Source organism: Hemicordylus capensis, chromosome 6, assembly GCF_027244095.1.
Source record: "Hemicordylus capensis ecotype Gifberg chromosome 6, rHemCap1.1.pri, whole genome shotgun sequence".
NCBI lineage: Eukaryota > Metazoa > Chordata > Lepidosauria > Squamata > Cordylidae > Hemicordylus > Hemicordylus capensis.
The window spans coordinates 55,069,740-55,092,241 of record NC_069662.1 but is presented as its reverse complement, the minus strand read 5'-3'; the positions used below and the strand labels follow the sequence as shown (position 1 = coordinate 55,092,241).

General features: G+C 41.6%; 1 protein-coding gene across 18 annotated transcripts in view; it reads left to right on the top strand.

Annotated features, from left to right (window-relative positions):
- Positions 1-22,502, top strand: part of TANC2 (tetratricopeptide repeat, ankyrin repeat and coiled-coil containing 2) — a 441,341-nt gene that overhangs the window by 362,447 nt on the left and 56,392 nt on the right. For all 18 annotated transcript variants that reach the window (XM_053259180.1, XM_053259181.1, XM_053259185.1 and 15 more), the window contains 3 exons: positions 5,402-5,591; positions 14,650-14,913; positions 19,454-19,579. In XM_053259180.1, coding sequence (XP_053115155.1) covers positions 5,402-5,591; positions 14,650-14,913; positions 19,454-19,579 — 580 coding nt within the window. The remainder of the gene's footprint in view (positions 1-5,401; positions 5,592-14,649; positions 14,914-19,453; positions 19,580-22,502) is intronic.

The following is a 22,502-nucleotide window of genomic DNA, read 5'->3' as shown; positions in this document are numbered from 1 at the left end:
ATGCAGTTGTTTACATGAGTAGAGGTACTTTTTGCCCTGTAGCATTGTTTGTGGCCAAACAAATTTTTTTTTAAAAAATTTGTTTTGCCACTTGTTTATATGTATTTATTTATATGTGCAAGGTGGTTTACAATAGATGAAATTTGCAAAATCAGCAATAACTATACAGAAAGATTCAGAAGATTTTTAGACTTGGACTCCAAAGGCCATCCCAAAGAGATGGGTTTTGTACCCTCTCCAAAAGTCCCTCAGAGTGGAATGCAGGGGGGTTCCAAATCCTGGGATCATCTGTTGATATCCTGGGAGCATCTGTCATATTACTGAGCCCTAGTATCTGTTCCACATTTTCTTTGGATCTAGGAGTCAGCCCCAAAATTTAGGAGCCAGACTCATATTTGCAACTTTCTCCTGGCCTCAACAGTGTTGCCTGCTCTATGCGGGGAGTGGGACAGACTCCCAACTTTGCTTGCCAGTGCCCTGCTTGCTTCTTTCTCTTTCTGCTCTTGTCAAAGAGCTGCATGTGCATTATCTCAGTAGTCTTTAAGACAACCCTATAAGGTAGGTTAGTGACTGAAATGATGAGGAAAATTACTTAAATTAGTCCCATTGAAATTAAAAGGACAAGTTAGGCACTGAGTAATATCCCCCATCATGTCAGCCAGTATGTTTATTTCAGGGTGATCTAGCTGAACACATTAGAAACCCTCATTTGAAGCCTTCAGTAACACTGTGAAATAGGTCTAATAGCAGCAACATTAGTATCATCAGAAAAAGGGCATGGGTGCAGGGTTGAGGCTTTTTTCAAGAGCAGCCCTACATTCTATAAAAATAAACCATATACATTAGCCATTTTATAAAGTGCTGTTTATAAAAAGAGGAAAGTTTGGGCGGTATATAAATGGTAGTGTGCAGCATAAACGGTGCTCTATGTTCTCTTAAGATCGCGATCCTCTATGCTTATTTAGAAACAAGCCCTATTGAAGACAATCTACTTCCATAACATTCCTAGGATTGAGCTGTAATAAAATATAGGGTGATCTAGTTGCCTTGTACAACAGCAAGTTAACAGATCAGAGATCTTGCCCATTACTTCTTTAGTATTACCCCTTTAAAAATATTACAATAAATCCAACTCTTATTGAGTTCAAAATAAAAGAGCAATTGCAGCTGCTTTTCAATAAATTAATCTCCTTACCATCTCACCTATTTGGGCATGGTATAAGCTACCTAATGGCGCAGCAGGAAATGACTTGCCTAGCAAGCATGAGGTTGCCGGTTCGAATCCCCGCTGGTATTTTTCCCAGGCTATGGGAAACACCTATATTGGGCAGCAGCGATATAGGAAGATGCTGAAAGGCATCATCTCATACTGCGTGGGAGATGGCAATGGTAAACCCCTCCTGCATTCTACTAAAGAAAAACTACAGGGCTCTGTGGTCGCCAGGAGTCGACACCGATGCAACGGCACACTTTACTTTACTTTAGAGAGAGTGGACAGAGAGAAATTTTTCTCACTCTCTCACAACAGTAGAACCAGGGGTCATCCCATGAAACAGAAGGTCAGGAAATTTAGGACTGTCAAAGGGAAATACTTTTTCACACAGCACATAATTAATCTATGGAATTCTCTGCCATGGGATGTGGTGATGGCCACTAGCTTGGATGGCTTTAAAAGGGGCTTAGACAAATTCATGGAGGATGGTGGTCTATCAGTGGCTACTAGTTTGGTGGCTATAGGCCAGCCGCAGAGGCAAGATGCCTCTATATATCAGTTGCCGGGGAGCAACAGCAGGAGAGAGGGCACCTCTTTCCTGTGGGCTTCTCAGAAGCATCTGATGGGTCACTGTGTGAAACAGGATCCTGGACTAGATAGGTCTTGGGCCTGATCCAGCAGGTCTGTTCTTACGTTCCCAAAGGTGGAAGTCTGAGGGGAGATGGGAAATGACAGGCATGGGATTCAGTATGGCTACTTAGAGATGAGTACTCAGATTGAGGAATCAAACCTAAAACAACACTACACAGGGCCAACCAGACCCCTGTTGATTTCCAAGATCAGGGAACACTTTTTAAACAAGTGTACCCCTTCTCTTGCAGCAACTGTACCTCTTCTCTTCATCTCAGGTACCCCATTCTGAGAGAGAGAGAGTGTGTGTGTTTGTCCACTGCAGAAGGAAAGAGAGGAGGGTGAAGAACCTCCTCCTTTACTCCTGATTGGCTGACTATGTGCTCAAGCTCACTGTACCCCTTCCTGCATCCTGACTGACAGGTTTCAGAAGATTAGCACGGAGTACTCTTGTTGAAATGAATGGGACAGGTAAATTTGTCCCAAACATTTCTCCCAAAAGTTAAATTGCTTTTGAGTAACTTAATCTGGATGTAAGCCAATTACTGGAGTAGCCCATCTCATAACTATAATATTTAAAAGTGTGTATATGTATACATACATACAGTGTACATGTACATATGAATTTAAGTGCTTCTGTTAGGGAGACAGGTTAATTCTAGCTCATATCCACGTTAAGTTACTCATAAGGAATTTTGTTGAAATTAATGGGGCAAGTTTCCATGTCCCATTAATTTTGATGGGAGTACTCAGCACTAATTTTCTGAAGTCTGTCAGTCATGCTGAGGGGAGGAGTACACTGAGCTTCAGCATGTAGCTAACCAATCTCTTCACCCTCCTCCCTCCCCTTCTGCAGTGGACTCATTGCTGAGAACACATTATCTTCAAGCCATTGATTCTCAGATGAGGAACAAATAATGTGGCTGCAGCATGGAGATGCAAGAGGGCTCTTACTCCCTTGAAGCCCTTCATATACCCCTAGGGGTACTAGTACCCCTGAGGAATCCCTGTCCTAGATCACCTGACTTGGCTGGGTTGTTGAGCAGCCGTGCCCTCTGGTGCCTGACAGACACACTTAGATCACACACTAAGAGTCTTATAGTAGCTTGTGTAGAAAAATATTGCTAACATTTTGATTTGTACCTTATTTTTATATCTCTGTGATAGACTGAGGTGGGCAATCTGTTTACCTTTCTCCGGGATCATCCCTCAAATAAAGAGGTTCTCTAATCTCACTTTAGGAGCATGCCACTTCTTCAAGGAAGACTGGTCCAGAGTCACTAATCAGACTCAGACATGGCTTCAACAAACCCTAGAACTGTCTTGCTTGATAGCTCTTGGCTTTGGACAGCTAGAGACCTATAAAACCCAGTTCTAGATAAGCAGGGAATTTTCAAGTTTGATTCTAAAGACAATAGTGTGCAACTACTGTGTGTTGGTATGCATGGAAGAGTCTTGTAAGAACTCCTCAAGAAACCTCTTAAAACCAGACTGAAGCCACTTCTAAGTATGTGAGTTTTCTGTAAAACAGAAGTTTCATATACTAAGGAAATTGGGGGAAATGTGGGGAACGGAGTAAAATATTACAAGAATTATTTGAGTTCTTTGCGAATATCAACAGGCATGCAGATAAAGGTGATGCCTTTGACCTTGAATACTTGGACTTTCAAAAACCTTTTGACAAAGTTACTCACCAAAGGTTCTTGAGTAAACTTAACAGTCATGGAATAAAAGGACAGCTTCTTTTATGGATTACTAACTGGTTAAAAAACAGGAAGCAGAGAACAGAACTACATGGACAGAACTGCGTGGACAGTTTTCACAATGGAAAGAAATAAGGAATGGAATCCTCCCAGAATCAGTATTACAACCCGTGCTTTTCAACTTGTTCATAAATGATTTGAAGTTAGAGTTAAAGCAGCAAGGTGGCCAAGTTTGCAATTGACACAAAACCATTTGGGATGCTGAAAACCAAAAAAGATTGCAAAGCACTCCAAAGGTATATCTCCAAACTGAGTGAATGGACAACAAACTGCCAAATGCAGTTGAGTGTAAATAAATGTATGCAAACCGGGGTCAAGGATGATCGGAATCCCAACTTTGTATACACTACTGGGGTCTGAGCTATCAGTGAATAACCATGAAAGGGATCTTGGGTCTGTGGTGAATAACTCCATGAAAATGTTGACCTATTGTGCAGCAGCTGTGAAAAAGGTAAATGTCATGCTAGGGATCATTAGGAATGATATTTATTTATTTATTTATTTATTTATATTGTTAAATTATACCCCACCTTTCATTAAGAAAATCCCAAGGCGGCTTATATATTATTATATATCAAAAATATAATGATTTAATGCCCTTATAGAAATTTATGGTTTGGCCACATTTGGAATACTGTGTACAATTCTGGTCACTGCATCTCAAAAAGGATACCACATGTTGGAAAAGATGCAGAAGAAAGCAACCAAAATCATCAGAACTCTGGAGCACCTTCCTTTTGAGGTGTTTGGGGCTTTTTAGATTTTTAAAAGGGCAACTAAGAGGGGACATAATTGAGGCTTATAAAATTAATGTACCATGGAGAAAGTAGAGAGAGAAAAGATGTTCATCCTTTCAGATCATTAGAACCAGGGATCATCCATTGAGATTGTCAGGAGATTTAGGATGACATAATTAAGCTATGGATCTTGTTGTCCCAAGAAGTGATGATGACAACTAGCTTAGATTTTAAGAGGACTAGACAAATTCAGGAAAGACTCATCTATCTATGGCTACTACTCATGATTAATGGATGCTACCTCCAGGTTCAGAAGCAGTATGTCTCTGACCGTTAGCTTCAGGGGATACGCCCAGCACCTTCTTACAGGCTTTCCAAAGGCATCTGGTTGGCCACTGTGGAAAACAGGACTCTGAACTGGATAGGCTGTTGATCTGTTCCAGCAAGATTCTTGTAAGGATACAATCCAATACATTTAACTTCTACAAAAGTTAATCATTACTAAGTTCCATTGAAATTGATGGGACTTCAGTTAATTGTAATTACCTTATCTCATTGAATTCAATTGTGCTTAGCCTGGCCCATTAACAGTGATGTAGTTGCAAATTAAGAAGTGCAGGTGCTTTCCATGACAACCCCCATGGCCATGCCCACGCCAACAGCCAGAGAAGCCAAGAAATAATAATAAATACCAGCACTCCATCCCTGCGTACCCCCACTCCACTACACCCCAGTCCATTAATCTAAAAATGGGTATTGTGTGTAGAGAGTGTATCTGTTCCAAAATATAATGCAGCTTTACATGCACTATAAATGAAACACTGATATTACATATTTCAACCTGTGCTAACCTTGTTTTTGTTGAAGGAAAGTGGTTTTAGTATATTCTGTAGGACAGTCGCTTTGTGTCTATTCTTTTAGTCTTTTAGACAACATTCCAATAGCCAAGCATATTTGTTGTTATACCATGTAGATTCCCCTGTATTCGCCACTGATGTGCTTACATGCAACACTAATTGATTGTGGTAAGTGATATGTTTCTGTTTCCAATTTTGCAGACCTCAGCAGTATCCCAACGAATAAGTCCCTGTTCCACGCTGACCAGCAGTACCGCTTCACCACCTGCCAGTAGTCCTTGTTCCACCCTCCCTCAAGCTAGTACCAAGGATGTTATAGCAAAGGACTGCAGTTATGGAGCTGTCACCAGTCCCACTTCTACTCTTGAAAGCAGAGATAGTGGCATCATAGGTGAGTCATGTCCCTGGAAGAGCACCAGCATGCTTGCATGCAGAAAGTTCCATGTTCCCTCCCTGTCATCTCCAGGTAGGGCTGAGAGAGACTCCTGCCTGCAAGCTTGGAGAAGCCGCTGCCAGTCTGGGTAGACAATACTGAGCTGGATGGACCAAGGGTCTGGCTTAGTAGCTGCTCCCTGTGTTCTTGTGTTCCCCAGTAGTGCCATGTATGTGGTTTTTAAAATAGTGATTAAAAAATGTTAGCATTATTCAGAAATCAGCGTCTCAGGTTTGGCAAGAGTAATTGGGTCTGCCTTTCCTAAAAAAAAAAAAATCTTCCCTTATACATTGACAGCCGGAGCGGCTGGTGAGGGAAGTGCCAATGGGGGCAGCAAGAGGCTCCTTTAAGGAGTAATAAGCATGTGCTTACCAGCATGTAAACAGTACCTGCAAGCTGCTGCACTCCACCCATAATGCCGCATGGATGGGCAGCACACTGCACAGCATCTGGCAGGGCTGAATGTGGCCCTGGTCTCTGTGCATGCAAAGAGGCTCCATGCACGCGAAGAAGCTAGGGCCCCCTCACAGCCCCGCTGGATGCCAGGTGGAGTGCCCTCACCCCACACGAGATTGCAGGCAGAATGCGGCAGCTTGCAGGAGCTGCTTGCACGCTGGTAAGCATCTGCTTATTACTCCTTAAAGGTGCCTCTTGCTGCCCTCACTGGCCGCTCCTGATTGACAGAAGTATTTTATATTGCTTCGGAAGAAGTTTCTAGATTTAACATGAATGAGAAACCTGCAGCCTATGGGCAAACAAGTTGTAAGGATCCAAACATTTAATTTTTTTAAATATAAAAGTGACATTTCTAACCATGATGTCTGCAAAAATACTTGCAACTGTAGTGACCAAAATGATATAATACTGAACATAACAAAACAAGTTGAAGGAAGTCCAAATACATTGTTTTTCTAACGTTGCTTCCCAAATGTGATCCATCAAGATCACAGGGAAGGGAAGCTCCATCAGGCCAAACAACAGCTTTAGGGCACCATTCTAGATTTGGATCAAGGCAGTAATGGAGATAAAGACTTCATCCATGCCAAAGTCCTGATCCTCCACTAGCTGCAGCTGTGATTTAACAAGCAGAAATCAAACACAGAGCCAAACGGCATGATTTAATGCAGAGGCATTGCTAGAGATTTAAAAGATCCAGGTCCTGGGCCCATAGGGCTTGGTTCAGGCCCACAGCCTCCCCCATTCACTTTCGTTTTGATAGTTAACCCTTGTTATGTATACAAACCAAAATTCTCTTCCATTTTTTGAAGCCATCAATCATCCATGTTGCAGCTGGTGTGTTTTGACCCACAGTACTTGTTTTATTTATCTATATCTATATCTATCTCCATCCATCCATCCATCCATCCCTCCCTCCCCCTTCCTTTTGCCATCATTTCTTTCAGTGGCCTTATCACTGTGTGAAATCTGCGAGGTGGGGGTTTATTTATTTCTTGATACATTTACATCCCAATCTGTATGGAGTCAACTTTAAAGAAAGCACACAAGATGGTCTCCTTATCTGTGCGTGCCTTTGTGGCCGCTTCCATCATGTCCTGAGCATCCTTGCTTTGGGTGGACGAGCTTTTGCAGACTCCTCCACAAGATACAAATCATCAAAATGATACAAAAACTATACTACAGATACAGAAGGTACAGGCTTTCATAGCCAATGTTATATTGGATTCCATCCAGTTTGCCTCTCATTCCACAGCATCTACAGTGGTAACAAGAAGGAACCTTTGGTAGACTCTGTCTCACGCACAAACTTCACAGCAGTTCCTTAAACTGCTCTCAAACCTTTTGGAGATGAGGCTTTTAAAGACATTCTGCCTTAAACCAGAGACAAAAGAAAGGCACTCCCCTCAGCACCCTGAAGGAAGGACAGATGACAACGATGTCAACCTTTTCAGGCCTTTTGTCACTTTCATCCCACTTACAGGCCATTTCATCCATTTGTCTATTCTAGAACAGGCAGTGTGGCAACAAATGGCTGACCATTCAACCACGTCAAGCCTTCAGTAATCGATCCAAAACCAGACAGCCCACTCCAGTGTGGGGTCGCTTATCGGACTTCTTCCACACATGGGAAAACAGCATTTCTTGATCAGTGGGTGTTCAACACCATCCTTCACAGTTACACGATAGAGTTCACCTCCCTACCCTCTAACTGCTTCTTCCCAACCCCCAGTCACACCTGCCAAACATGCCAGTCTTCTCCGAGCAATCCAAACACCTCAAATCCATTAACACCATAGAATGTGTATCCTTACCTCAAAGGGGCCAGGGCGTCTATTTCACCGTGCCCAAAAAAGACGGCTCCCTCACAGCAGTGCTAGATTTAAAGTTAATAAACAAATACATGCAGCAGAGAAAGTTCAGAATGGAGACATTACGGTTAATCACAGAAACCCGATTTGAACTTACCCAATGAAGTAAGTAGACTTGACGGAGGTGTCCCGATTCACCTGCTCAGTTGACCGTTCCTACGTTTCAGATATACGGGACTTCATTTCCAGTACAGTCCTTGCTGTTTGGCCTCTCCTCGGCACCCAGGATCTTCACAAAGATTCTGACCCCTTTCTTGGCCCACTCTGCCTCAGGGGTATCTGAGTATTTGCCTACTTAGATGGCATCCTGATCAAGTCTCCCTCAATGGAATCTGGCAGAGCGGATGTGAACACCCTACAAGCACTCTGGGCACACAGATTCCTTGTCAATAAAGACAAAAGTCACTTGATCCCATCCAACCTGATCCTATCTCCAGACTGCATTCAGGATATACTACAACTGATACATCAAGTCTTCTCTTCCTCTACAACGCCAGTCCTTACATTAGCCAGACTGCTCGGCCTGATGGTAGCATCCTTGGAGGGCAATCCCATGGGCACAGCTGCACACCTATATCAGGCAGCAGCGATATAGGAAGGTGCTGGAGGCGGATGCTCACTTATATGGGCATCATCTCATACTGTGCGGGAGGAAGGCAATGGTAAACCACTCTTGTATTCTACCAAGAAAACCACATGGCTCTGTGGTCACCAGGAATCAACACTGACTCGACGGCACAATCTTTCCTTTCCTTTTTATATAGTGCTAGTTTAGCAGGCCAGGAACCAGTAATCCTTTCTTCTTTCCTTCTTCTCTGTCACTTTCAGTGGGTATAATCTCAGTGGATATAATTTATCGGGTAGATAGGTTTCCCAGTCTGTTTGGCTTCCGTGATCTTCTGGATTATTCATACTGTTGAGTCTCATGTCAGGACTGAGCTGCTGGCTGCAGCTGCTAAATTTCACAAGCTGAAACCAAGAGAGCCAGGCAAACACTCGGCATGCAGGGATTAAAACCAGTAGCCAAAGGTCAGATATGTGCCAGAGGTCAAGCCAAGGAAACCTTGAAACTGAGGCAAAGTTTGCTTCAGATAGGAAGCCTCTTATACTTCTCCTGTCTGCAGGGAAGTGAATAGTGAACTCCACAAGGCAGGGCCAACATAGGACTTAGAGATTTGAAAGCTGCTGCAGTGCAGCAAGTCACCACAAGATGCAATGTTAAGCAGAATTTCTGGCTTAAGGGACTCTTGACAGCTCACCTCAATACACCAGTTATAGGATCCTGATCCCTCCCATTATGGTCTTTATAGAGTTCACATGAAGTAGAAGGCTGATCATTAATCCAGGCTACAGCTGGAACCCCCTGCAAGCCATTCCTATAACAGGCTGCACTTTTCCTAGTCTTTTCAATCTGTGTTGGCAGGTCCCAAGGTAGACAAAGCCTGTTGATTCCCAGGACCTTACTGCACAGTCCAAACTCATTAGATATTTATGAACCTCATCGCCCCTTTTCAGCCAGCCCCAGCCAGGGTCTCTTTAGCAGATCTTCTGAGACAGCTTTGACACGTTTAGCTGCTGAATAAGTAAGGCTCTCACTTAAGTGCAACCTCTTGTCTCTCCTTTAGGGTTGCTTTAACTTCACGCTTCATCTCCTGGTAGGATACTCTGATTCTGCTGGGAATGCTGCTGCTCTTATCTCCAACTTGGCTCAGTAACAACAGATCGATATTTCTCTGAAAAGAAATACTATCGCTCTTTTTACACTAGTGTCAAGCACTCTTCAGTTGCTGAGGTGGTAAGATGTCCAAGGCATAGTATTATAGAGTTCAGTTTCCTTTGGATAAGAGAGCAATGGTCACTTACAGTGTCTTTGTAGCATCTGTTTTATTTACAAGCAGAGTAGAACAGAAGCAAATAGTTACCTACAGCAGGCAACAAAACTGCTGGTCCAGCAGCAGATTGCCAAAGAAATGGCATTCTTTTAATTCAGCTAAATTCACATGCAAAACCAGCTCAGTGTAAATGGACATGCATAGTGTCATCCCAGTCCCCACTGACCCCAAGCCCTGGGCTGGAGCCTGCTGCCTTTGCCCCTCATCTCACTCTCTCAGGGTGAGCTCCTGCTCTCATCCATCCATTGTCTGCCTGAGCCAGGCAATGAATGGATGGGAGGAGGAGGGAACAACCTGCTTCTGCCTCACTTGCTGCCTCCTGCTTCAATCAGGAAAGTGATGGATAGGACTGAGCAGGAAGAAGCAATGGGCCCCTGCCTGTTCATATACATCCATCACCTACCTGATCCAGGTGATGGATGGGTCCGAGCAGAAGGAGGAGGAAGTAACGGGCCTTGCTTGAAGCCTCCTGTTCATGTGCATTTATTGTCTGGCTCTGGCAGGTAATGTATGAGTGCAAGCAGGAGGAGGAAGGAGCAATGAGGGCAGGGACAAGCAAGTTGGTGAGTTTGCTCCCACGGAGCTGAGGGCATTACTAGCGCTGGGGGTGAGTGAGTCTGCTTTGCCCCTGGAATGGCAGGCATTGCTGGCCAACTGGATGCCATGCCAGCGTACACACAGAGTATGGCAGTGCTGGCAGGACTCAGAGCTTTGACAGCAGTTATGCTGGGATGATGGTGGTGCTAGTTCTGCTGTGGTGGGGGGCAGGGGCATATTCTGCCACCCCCAAAATGATCCCCAAATTTGCTGCTTGAGGCAGTTGCCTCATTTTGCCTCATGGATGACCCACTCCTGTTCACGCGTGAATGTGTGTCTCTGTAACCAATGAATTTGCTTGTAATATTATTTCTGTCCCTTCCCCAAATTATGATGGGTGTCTGATTCCAAAGGCATTGGAGGAGTTATTATTATCCATCAAGAAATATTAACTTTCTTGGATCTGGTTCCTGACCACCCATTAGTTTAGCAATATTCCTATTTGTGCTAATCAAGACAGCTAAACTTGTAACATATAAAACAACTAAGATGGGCAACAGAGGCATCAAAACAAATTATCTGCAGACTGAGTTAATCATTTTTTAATTTGTGAGGCTATCACATGTCTGCAAGTTATTTACATTGCAGAGGAGAGGGACAGTGATAGCTGCTTTGTACTGAGCAGATGTACCATTGGTACATCTGTCTGTCTGACTAACAGTGGCTCTCCATGGTTTCAGATGGGTATTTCTCAGCCCTGCTTGGAAATACCAGAGATTGAACTGGTACCTTCTGCATGCAAAGTTGATGTTCTACCACTGAGTTAAGGGTCCATCACCATTATGTGTAGATGTAATGCTGGCTCTGTTAACACTGCAGGTAAGGGACTGGGAGCAGGCCATGGGATTGTATGTGTGTTCCCCACAGTCCATTCTGCATTTAGTATTGTGGTTCTTGCTCTAATGATTCTGATATCGCCAAGCTTAGTAGCTTCCAGCTGGTAGATGGTGAACTATAAATGGGTTTTTTTCATATCTGAGCGGTGAATCATATCAGTCGTGCTGAAACATTTATTTTTATTACTTTTGCTATTGATTGCCATGGAAGAAGAAAAGGATGCAAAGGTGGGGGGAGCCATTGCACCATGCCTGTGGTGGGATTTCAGAATGTTTACCATTGGGAATTTGGACGTTTGCATTCATTGCATTGCATTGCATTCATAGGCAATATGAGGAAGGATGTAGAAAGAGAGAAGTAAGAAGAGAGAAATTAAGAATTAAAAGCAAGTTGCATGTTGAAGATTTGAGTCTATTAACTTGTTAGTTCACCTTAGAAACTTTTGTTTTGAGGAGAGGATTGGTGAGAGAGCTGAATCTGAAATATTGTGGCAGATAATAGAGAAGATCAAGAAAGAGGGCTCAGTTGTGCCAGTAGGTGAAATGCAGCGATATGGTGACTCTCCTTCCCAGGTCAGGTTTTAATTATGTTCAGAAGGCCTATTCTGAACTCCCCCCCCACACACACACACACAAATTCAGAAAATAGTTTATTTCCAAGCCAAGTTATGAGCCAAATGACTCTGTTGGCTTACAGTGATGTAACTAGGAACACAATGGGTCCAGTCTCTGCTCCAAGTCTATTTCCCCTTGCTCACATTGCAAAGCCTCCCTCCTTCCATCCATGCACAATCTTCCAACACATTCCCTTCTGCTTTCCTGGGTGCTGGCTCTGACAGAGATGGCAGAAATGGGAAGCCTCCTCCCCTACCTCAGCTCTGGTGTCTTGTGCATTGCTGTGCAATTTGGCAGATGCGAATAAACATAGTAGCACCAGGGAGTTATTCACACATGGCTTTAGGCTTCGGGGTATCTGAAGAGCGAATCTACTTTGCAGTAGATTAATTTGGGGAATTAGATGGACAGTTCACATAGCTGTGGGCTCCTCCCCACACTCCCTGCAATTTTTCTCCTATGTGCATTCCCACTGTTTGCTCCAGTTTTTTCCTCCAACCAATCACATCCCAGGAGGAGGCGCAAGATGCCTCCCTTCAGAATTATTTTTTTCAGTTTGACAGATAGCCAGATTTCCGCAAAAGTGACAAGTCAAAACAACAGAACGCTTAACCCCAACCTGCAGTCTTCATTGTTAAGCTTCCAAACCTCTGCATATCCAAACATCTGCAAATGTAAGCTGAGTTCCTATGGTGACCAAACTTGAAAGCATAGGAAGACACACATTTTGCTTGTGCTTGCTGTTTAACTCAGGAATTTCTCCCTCCCTCCCCTTCCCCTTTTGGGCTCCCTTCACAGAATTGCATCAGTCTGCCACAACCCCTCCCCCTCCCTGCCCCCAGCACTTGCAATTGCAAATCCAGGGGCGTAGCAAGGATGGAGTTGGCCCAGAGACAAAATTTTAAAATGGGCTCGCCTCACTGAAGCTCAGCCCATGAAGTAAAGAAATCTTAAATGAGGCTGAATAGTGGTAACAAAAAACATTGTGTGTGTGTGCCACAATAGAACATCATCCTAAATTATTTTTTAAAAGGTTGTGTAAATTGTGGACGATGCAAGAGAGAGACATGTTGTTCTGGTAGCTCCAGGTCTTAACACTCACATCAATTTCAGAGGATGAATATAACTGAAGGAAGCCTGGGTGGGTGCATGGCTGGGGGAGTCAGTCATGTGACTTGCCTCTGGGAGGGCCCCCCAAGGCAGTGGGCCCCCAGACAACTGTCTCCCCTTGCTCTATTATAGTTACGCCCCTGTGCAAATCATTCAAAGAACACACCAGACTGAGCTGTCAAACTCTCCTTTGCTGACCCTTGGTGTTATGGAAATCCACTCAGAAGACTTTTTTTTTTAACCACACACAAAAGTGTGAGTAAGCCAAATTATCTGCAATGGCCCCTCTGCATATCAGAGAAAAACGTCAGGTTTCCCCCCCGAAAAGCCTCTGGAAATACAGGATTTTTTAAAGCCGGACATACTTCAGTCTAAGCCAGAATGCGCAGCCTAGATTGGGGGCGGGGGCGGGACAGAGTCATGGCTATACTGATCCCTGATAGCCTTCAGGGACTTCGGAGTAAATCCAGCTAATATGTTGACTGGCACACTCCAATCCGGAGTGGATTCGAAATAAAAGCCATGTCTGTAAAGCCTCCAGGTAGTGGGGGGGAAGGAGGGGGAGACCTCTCTCCCTTCTTTTCTCCCTCATGTTTAACACTGGAGCAACAGCAGACAGGTGGGTAGGTGGAGGAAAAGGGAGGTCTTGGAGGATGATGGGTGCGTGGGAAGGGGGAAAGGTTGCATTCTTCTCTGCCTCAGATTAATAAAAGTGAAAACTGTGAAAGAATTTTGGGGTCATAATGCTTGCCTCATTTTTGAGACAAGTACCATAAACCCTCAAGTTTCATATTTCTGAACTATGAAATATGAATTTCAGTGATATAACTCCTGTTTGGATGGTAGTTGAATGAAGCCTATCAGAGGAAATGTGAGACAGTGAAAGCAAAGTTGCATGCCAACTGAGAAGGAAACAGAAGGTTATCTGTGCTGTCTCTAAGAACGAAACACCCAATTTAGTGGAAGGACAACCTCCAGTGACGCTTTCTTAGTTGACTTTGGCTCAAAGTTTGACGCCTCAAGTTTTCAGTGTTGTCTGTTGTAGGCTGCAGTTGAACAGCTTTAAGTACCTGTACTCTTTAACCTTCTTAGAAGTGAGATAATACAAAACCAAACCAAGTATATATTCTTTGTGACATTTGTTATATTTGTGTCTACTTAAATATATTTAGTATTGTTGTTTTCCATATAAACTACAATTGCATCTTTGTTGCTTCACTTCTCCCATAATACCTGAACTTGCTTTCAGAATTGCACATTCATACAGAATCTCACATTCCATAATATTTTAATATATAGTCATATTTTTGGTATCTAGATGTAAATGCAGACCTCCATTACAGTTGCCAGGCTTAACCTGGAGACTATGCCTATATGGCAATGAGAAGATGCAGCTGTTGCATCTCCTGGTCTGCTTTTTCATTAGTCCCTTGATTCACCAGCACACTAGTTTTTTGCTGCACAATAGGCAGAAGAAGAGGGTGGACAAAGGTACCAATGGAACAGCAGGCCAGGAGGTGTAGAAGCTGTATTCATGCTGTCTCAGGGTTTTTAAAGCTATGGTCACCGTCTCATGATGCAGTTTGGCAGCAATGGAGCAGTTGCTTCCTTTGTCATGCATGTTTTTTGTTTCTTACAGCAACATTGACAAGTTATTCGGAAAATATGGACCGTGCTAAGTATGGAGGAGAAAGCAGTAAAGAATTAGGATCTGGAGGAAACCTGAAACCTTGGCAATCTCAAAAATCCAGCATAGACTCTTGTTTATATCGAGTGGATGAAAACATGACGGCTTCTACCTACAGTTTGAATAAGATCCCTGAAAGGAACCTAGAGACAGTATTATCCCAATCTGTACAATCCATTCCACTTTACCTTATGCCACGGCCAAACTCTGTAGCAGGTAAGAAATTCTCATTCATTGTTATGCTACATTATAATTAATGATGAACCCACAAAAGAGTGTTGTCAGTTTACATTTAAAAATACCTTTTTAAAATGTATGCAAATACTTCAAGAGTTTTGAAACAGCATTTATAAATCTCACACACTAGTTTCATGGCCCATGGATGCCCCCACCCCCATCCTTGGTTATCCCTAGTTATGTGAAACTCACTGAAGACTTATGCGAAGCAATAGCTCCACTGCCGATAGTTTCAGAAATACTTACACAAGTGCTACTTTGGTGTTCAGTTAGCCTGCTGTATGTTTAATTAAATCATTAAAACTTCAATGTGTTAATAAGAGAGTGGTGAAAGTGGTGAATGGCTGCTCTTTGTGGACAGAGTACTGAAGCTAGTGACTGTTTTCAGGATTACAAACCTGAATCCACTATCACTTGCCCCTTCTTCTATAGAGCAACTTTGATCTGTGGCTGGGCATATCTCACCTCCAACTAATTCTCTGACTGGAAATTTGTATTGAATAGTGGCTAATCCTAAATTGAAATGAAAAATCTCTCATCCTAACAGAAATTCTCAGCAGCAGGACAACCCCATGTGGTTTACAATAGTAATGTGGCTGAAACTCAATATTACTTGTTTTGGAATATGAATTTGCCTACTTGGTAATGCTCAGAAGCAATATGAACTGAACGTTCAATATTCTTTTACAACATGGATTAGAAAAAGAGATTTTGTACACAGGGATAAATGAGACAAAAGAAACTTCCTCCCAGATGCTTCCATGTTTAACCCAAATGCTGTAATTTGCTTTGAACACCAAGGCCCCTGAGCAGATATCTATTTTGTCTCCTTTTTACTCCCTATAAGCTAAAGAAGTCATGAAAATCTACTTACTCTATCTATCTATCTATCTAACATATTTTAATACCGCCCAAAACTTATATCTCTGGGCGGTTTACAGAAGCACAGGAGGTGATGGCCCTCTCCACACCAGGCTCATGAGAGGAAGTAGGTAGTTTCTGTTATGTAAGTACCTGGTATACCCAAACCATATGGACAGAAGATTTATACATTATGAGGCAGTGCAGAAGCAGCCATAGATGAAGCACCAACCATGCCACTCTGGGTGCAAGAACCTGGTTACCGTTAAGGTTGACATTAACAACCTTAGTAGTATACATTACATTATAAGGTATACATTACATTACATTACACATTATAAGATATGTATACCTTAACGGTATACATACATTAGTGGTGTAACTATGAGAATCTGTAATAAGATCCTTTGCATATTCTGTTGGCTGCTTAGATTAGGAACTACTCAGGGGTGGTTAAAAGCTCAGAAGTGTCATGAGTTGCTAATTCGTTCCTGGAGCGTTTAAAAATCCCTATTTCATTGTGTTTAGGTCTGTTTCAGGTGACATTACTGTCCAGGGCTTGGTAAAAAAAAAAAAAAAGGCTGAGAGGTTAATCCAGTTAGATATAGTGCAATTGACAGTACAAGTTGATTTAAAATAACCCTACCTAGGAGCCAGAAGGAACAGCCTTGTGCACAATAGAAGGAAATGTCAAAAACTAAAATGTATAACAGTTAATATTAAAAAGGAGAAGACGGGAATAACAAGAGGGAGCTCCTTACCTGCTCGCCCCCGCTGGTGTTCGTTTTAGAAACAGCTGCGCAGGGCTGCAGTGCTGCTTCCTGCAGTCCCATGCGGTGTCAGCACGGACATGGCTGAGGCGCATGCACACCGGCCATTTGCGTGGTCAGCAACACAATGCTGACAATGCAAATGGCCAGCATACGTGTGCCCTGGCCATGTGCATGCCTGATGACCATTCAAATGGTCATCGCGCATGTGTCCCAACCATGTGCATGCTGATGCCGCATGGGGATGCAGGAAGCGGGGCTGTAGCTCCATGCGGCTGTTTCTAAAACGAGCATTGGTGGAGGGAAAGCTGCAGGCCGGGGGCGAGCAGGAGCTCCTTTCTGGCATCTTAAATGTACCCCCTCCCCACCTATCGAGCCGGCTTGAATGCCAGTGTTCAAGTTGGTCCAGCGCTTGCAAAAAGAAGCACCAAACAGGCCCGTGCTCATCCCTAGTCATTATTACTACTACTGCTACTATTTACCGTATTTTACGGACTATAAGACGCTACGGACTATAAGACGCACCTAAATTTTAATCCAGTTTTTCAGAGTTTTAACATATTAAACTGTTAAAACGTATAAGACGCACCTGAATTTTGACGGATATTTTTTGAGGGGAAAAGTGAGTCTTATAGTCCATAAAATACGGTATATACCGCTTTTTAACAGGAATTCTCAAAGTGGTTTACATAGAAAAATAAAGTAAGTATATAAATAAGATGGTTCCCTGTCCCCAAAGGACTCACAATCTAAAAATAAACATAAGGTAGATAACAGCAACAGCCACTGGACGGATGCAGTAGTTAACTTAAACTTGACTCATTTAATCTGGATCTTGCCCATAGTCTCCAGTTCATGTGAGAATATATTTTCATTGGAAAAGTCCCTCCTACTCTTTATTGACATGAAAATCTGATACAGTTTAGAAGACTGGTCATTTCCATCCTCTTTTAATACCTGAAGTACAAATTTTTAATTTGGAAGTAAAGCATTATGGGCAAGAGAGATGGGAAGGGAGCAAATGTTTATAACTTTGGTCTATACTGCTTTGAAGGAAACTTGGTATAAAATAATATATAGTTCTAAATCCCCAGAGGGATTTAGTAGAATTTTTCAGGTATACCCATTTACAGGCTGGATATTCAGCCTGCAGATTCCCAACTCATTTGGTAGAGAATTCAGTCTTTCTAGATCCAGGTGTCACAGCCTATTCAAACAATGCTGGTCTGAAATTTGATATTTTAACTTCTGGTTTGAATCATTTGGAAGATCTGTATAGGACACATAAGATGTTACTGATTAATCTACTAGCCGTGAGAATTGTACAAACTAGATTCTGGAAATTGGTGTCACCTCCTATGGAGCAGGAATGGTTGTCAAATGCTTTGGAGATTACCCAGTGGATAAAATGGAAAATGTCATTCATCAAAGAAATTGACAGACTAAAGCAGATTTTCACTGTGATTTGGAAATATTCGTTTTTCATGTATTTATGTTTTTACAAAGTTGGTTTTCTATGTTGGAGGATTTTGGATTTAAATTTGCTGTAAAATGTTCCTGATAATAGGCTATCACTAGTATTTGAATCAAAATAATGACAAGAGCCCCAAATAACCTCAGGTATGCAGAAGCCTTTGATATGTAATCTCCTTAGGATAAAAATGACGTATTTTCTTCTTTGACCATATTCTCCAGCTATTCTCCCTCTTTCCTCAGTCAAGCAGGATCTCATCAATATAAATAAACTAATATCAGAAAATTAGCAATGCAAATGGTACATTTTGGTTTAACATAAATATGTGCACTCTTGTATTAGATTTACATTTTCATTCTGTGCAAATCCAGATTAAATTAACATTAAAGCATGTGGATGGAGATTCAATGTGAAGGAGTACTTTAAGGAGGAAGAGTGTGTGTATTATGCACCAGTTAGGTGGGAAAGACATATATACAGTTGATAGCTTACAACAAAACAGCACTTATATATGTTGTCCTTAGCTAACCTTTAACGAAAGCTGTAGATAAAAGAACTTTGACCATTATGCCCCTATGCACATAGTGCTGCTGTTTTGTTTCCCCCCTGCTCTATACAATTTTAATGTTCCTCTTACAGTTCTGTTCTTTGAGCTCTGTGAAAAGGAAAATCTAGGTCAAGGAATTTTTGTTGTTCAAACATATCCTCAGGACTGAAGTATTTTGCATTCTTACTATTGAAGCTGTTCAGTGTTCCTTAAGTTGAGCTAAGAGAATACTTACAACCACTCAGCCTAGTGTACAAGAATTCTTCTTGGAATAAAAAATAATAATATGACTACAGTACTTTCCTTTCACATTTTACTTAGGGAAACCAACTGCATTGATTTAAGGGAGCTTTGTCTCCTTCCTTTAGCCAGGTTTACATTTTGCATCCTGTCTGAATAAATAGATGTTAATTCTCAAATGAAATAAGTCAAACATATTTGATAAATAAGTTTTGTTAAGGCTTCTTCAGCCTCGTATTGAAGAGCATGAATGATTTTATTCGATCCAGCAAATGCAATTGATATGCTTTGTGTACACCTTCTAATAGCTGGTTTCACACATGGATCTGCTGTACCTGGTCTGAAAATCTAACTATACAAGTGGACCATATAAGGCAACCATGTAAGCTGCCTTGAAAACTTTGTTGTGGAAAGGCTGGGTAGGAGTATTCTATACTATTAAGATAAAGCAGTCTTGTAATATACACATAATCCTCTAGGTTGCCCATAGATACTTCCATATTTGTGCACTTGAAGCTGTCTTTAAGATCATAAACAGCTGTCCACAGTATCAAATATAGAATGAATTGTTTCAAGAATTCTTGTATATGCTTGTTGTGTTGGATCAAGAATTTTTCTCATTGACAGCCACCAGCTCAGCCCACTTAGAAGATCTAGCTTACCTAGATGAGCAGAGGCATGCTCCACTACGAACATCTCTCCGGATGCCTCGCCAGAGCATGGCTGGTGCTCGCACACAACAAGATCTAAGAGGTAGGTTTGTGTATGTGATGTTTTACTGAGGCATTTATCAATCCCTTGCTTTGGCTGTAAAGCAGAACACATTTTTAAGAAGGGGTGTATAAATAGTGGCCAACATTCAGACTAATACTGCACTAGCACAACAAATAGTTGTGCGCATGCAAAGTCACATAGCTGCATGGATGCTCACAGTTACGTAATCCCTTGTGCTCTTGGTCAGCTTGTGCAAGCATTGTGTTTGTACAAAAAGAATAGTAGAATGTGATGCAGCTGTCTGCTTCTTTATCTTATTGCCCAAGCATACCCTGTTGTGCTACCACAATACTAGTCTGAAATGCAAACTATGTCGGCCATTAATTATTGTTCCATCCCTCATCGTCATAACAACAATTTTAAAAGATTAAAAAAACATGTCAACAAGGATATGAAACACAGCTTTCATTCATATATATATATATATATATATATATATATATATATACACACACACACACACACACATATAACACATTCAGAAAATTTGAATGTACTTTCCCCTCATGTTTATAGGAATAAATTATAGAAAGTAAATCATGTATCATACAATGTCATTACAGTTCCCCAGGTTAATCTCAACAAACATTTTCATAGGCAGTTACCACAAGTCTACCTTCCCTGTGTCACAAATTCATCTTGACTAGACCATAGAAATATAATTTTGGCTTAAGCATTAATGCTGGACTTGTTTCTCACCAGGTTCAAAATACATTTCTCCTTTAATTCAGGGTATAAAGATTAATCTAATAAATAATGATACAACTATTTTACTATGAGGACCCTACAAATACAGAGGTGCTGTTTTACTGGAATTTTACAATAGCATCCAAAAAACCCCTGTGTGGGCATGATTTGAAATCTCAGGTCTATAAATGCCATTCAGAAGGAGCTATCAACTCACAGAAATAATTCTCTAAACCAGTGGTTTTTAACATGGGGTCTGCCAGGTGTTGCTGAACTACAACTCCCAGCATCCCCAGCCACAATGGCTAGGGGTGCTGGGAGTTGTAGTTCAGCAACACCTGGCAGACCCCATGAAGAACCACTGCTCTAAATCATGGTATACTTTTAGAAGATGCATATTTAGGGAGAATTAGGAGTTCTGAATTGTATATAGATCTTGTTGAGAATATACGAGTACATCCCAGTTTATTTTTAAGGTGTTTATGAGCTTGATCAAGAATCCACTCCTTAAGGACATTTGCTGTTCACAGGTCGATATCTAGGTGTTCTAATTATTGCATTTCAGCTTGGGAATATTTAATATTAAATTTAATCTACCATGTTAAAGAGAGTGAACTAGCAGGATAACATAACCACAGAAATATGGAATTGTACAGGTATTCCTTATTCCCCACATAATACTGACTGCTGGAGTGAAAGGAGGCAACTCCAATAAAGCTCTAAGGAACTGGTGGTGGTGGGTATTTTCTAGGGGTCTTGCTTGAACAAACCTCACATCTCTACCCTGTAGTTCAATTATGAAAGCACCATATTCACACATACATATTCATATACATACGCATTCAAAGGACTGGTAAAGAATCCAGGCCACCTAATGGCCCCAAACCAGTACCAAAAATGGATTTTTAAAATTTAAATTGGATTTTGTGAAAAATATAAATAAAATACTAAATTTCAAATTTTCATTTTAAAAATAACAAGGTTAAAATTAAATATCATCACAAACATGCTGTATCAACACTTACATTTTCCTAAAAATGAATAAATCATTTCACACACATTGAATTACCTACCAATCAAACATGGGCATGCACTTGAGTTTCATCTCATGCAAATGGCTCTAGTCTGCCCAGTAGTGCCTAGCAATTACTAGCTCTTGCTTTGGGAATAATTTGAAGAAATGCCTTCCCTGGGTTTAAAAAAAAAGGTGTCATAAGAGGAGCCTTGCTATAAGAAGATCCCCTGTCCTCTCTAGTCCAGAATCCTGTTTCCCACAGCAGCCCACCAGATGTCTCTGGGAAGCCCATAAGCAGGAGATAAAGGCACTTCCCCCCTCCCACCATGGCTCCCCTTCAACTGGTACTCAGAGGCATCCTGCCTCTGAACCTGGAGGATGTCTTATAGCCATCAAGACTAGTAGCAATTGATAGACTTCTTTGTCTTGTACACTGATAGACTACATTTTCAAGTATAAGCAGTGCAACAAGGAAATGCAGGGCAGCTTGACATAAGTAATGAATAAAGATATCCATTACATTAAAAATTAATTTCCTAAATTAGTAAAAATAACATGTACATAAAGTATACCCCAGATGTTGTAAATGCTCTATAGAGTTGTAAAATGTTTTAAATTTGGACCATTGTTTAAGAAATACATAAAGAAGTGGGGAACTTTATTTAAATCAATCCACACCCTGCCATGTGGCTTCCTTGGATTTCAAGCTAAACCTTGAAAACTGAACCATATGGCAACCCTATCCTGAATGTGTACACACTGGCTTTTAAGGCCTTATTCAGCTCAGTTTACAAGACCATTCAATGTGGTTTGCACATCTGCAGTTCTTCCATAGTATAAATCTAATAGGCTTTCCTGTTAATAACCTTTCAAGTCTTGCTTTGGTGGGGGAATACAGAATCCTCTCCCTGATTGCTGTCTCTAGAGGGACATGCAGAAAGAAAATTCCTTCCCAAAACAAGAACCAGATTGCAGTTTGTCATTTGTTGACACTTGGAGGTGTTGGAGCCCTTTTCCAAGGTCAAGTTGAAGATCCTTGTTTGTTTAACTTAAGTTTGTTATCAAGTCACCCCTAGTGACAATGTCATGTTTCTAAATGTTGTCATATTATTATAAGATTGATTAATTTACTTTGGCACACCTAGAAAGAAAGCACCCTTGTCCTTTCCTTTAACTAAAAGGGATGTTGATGTGACCATG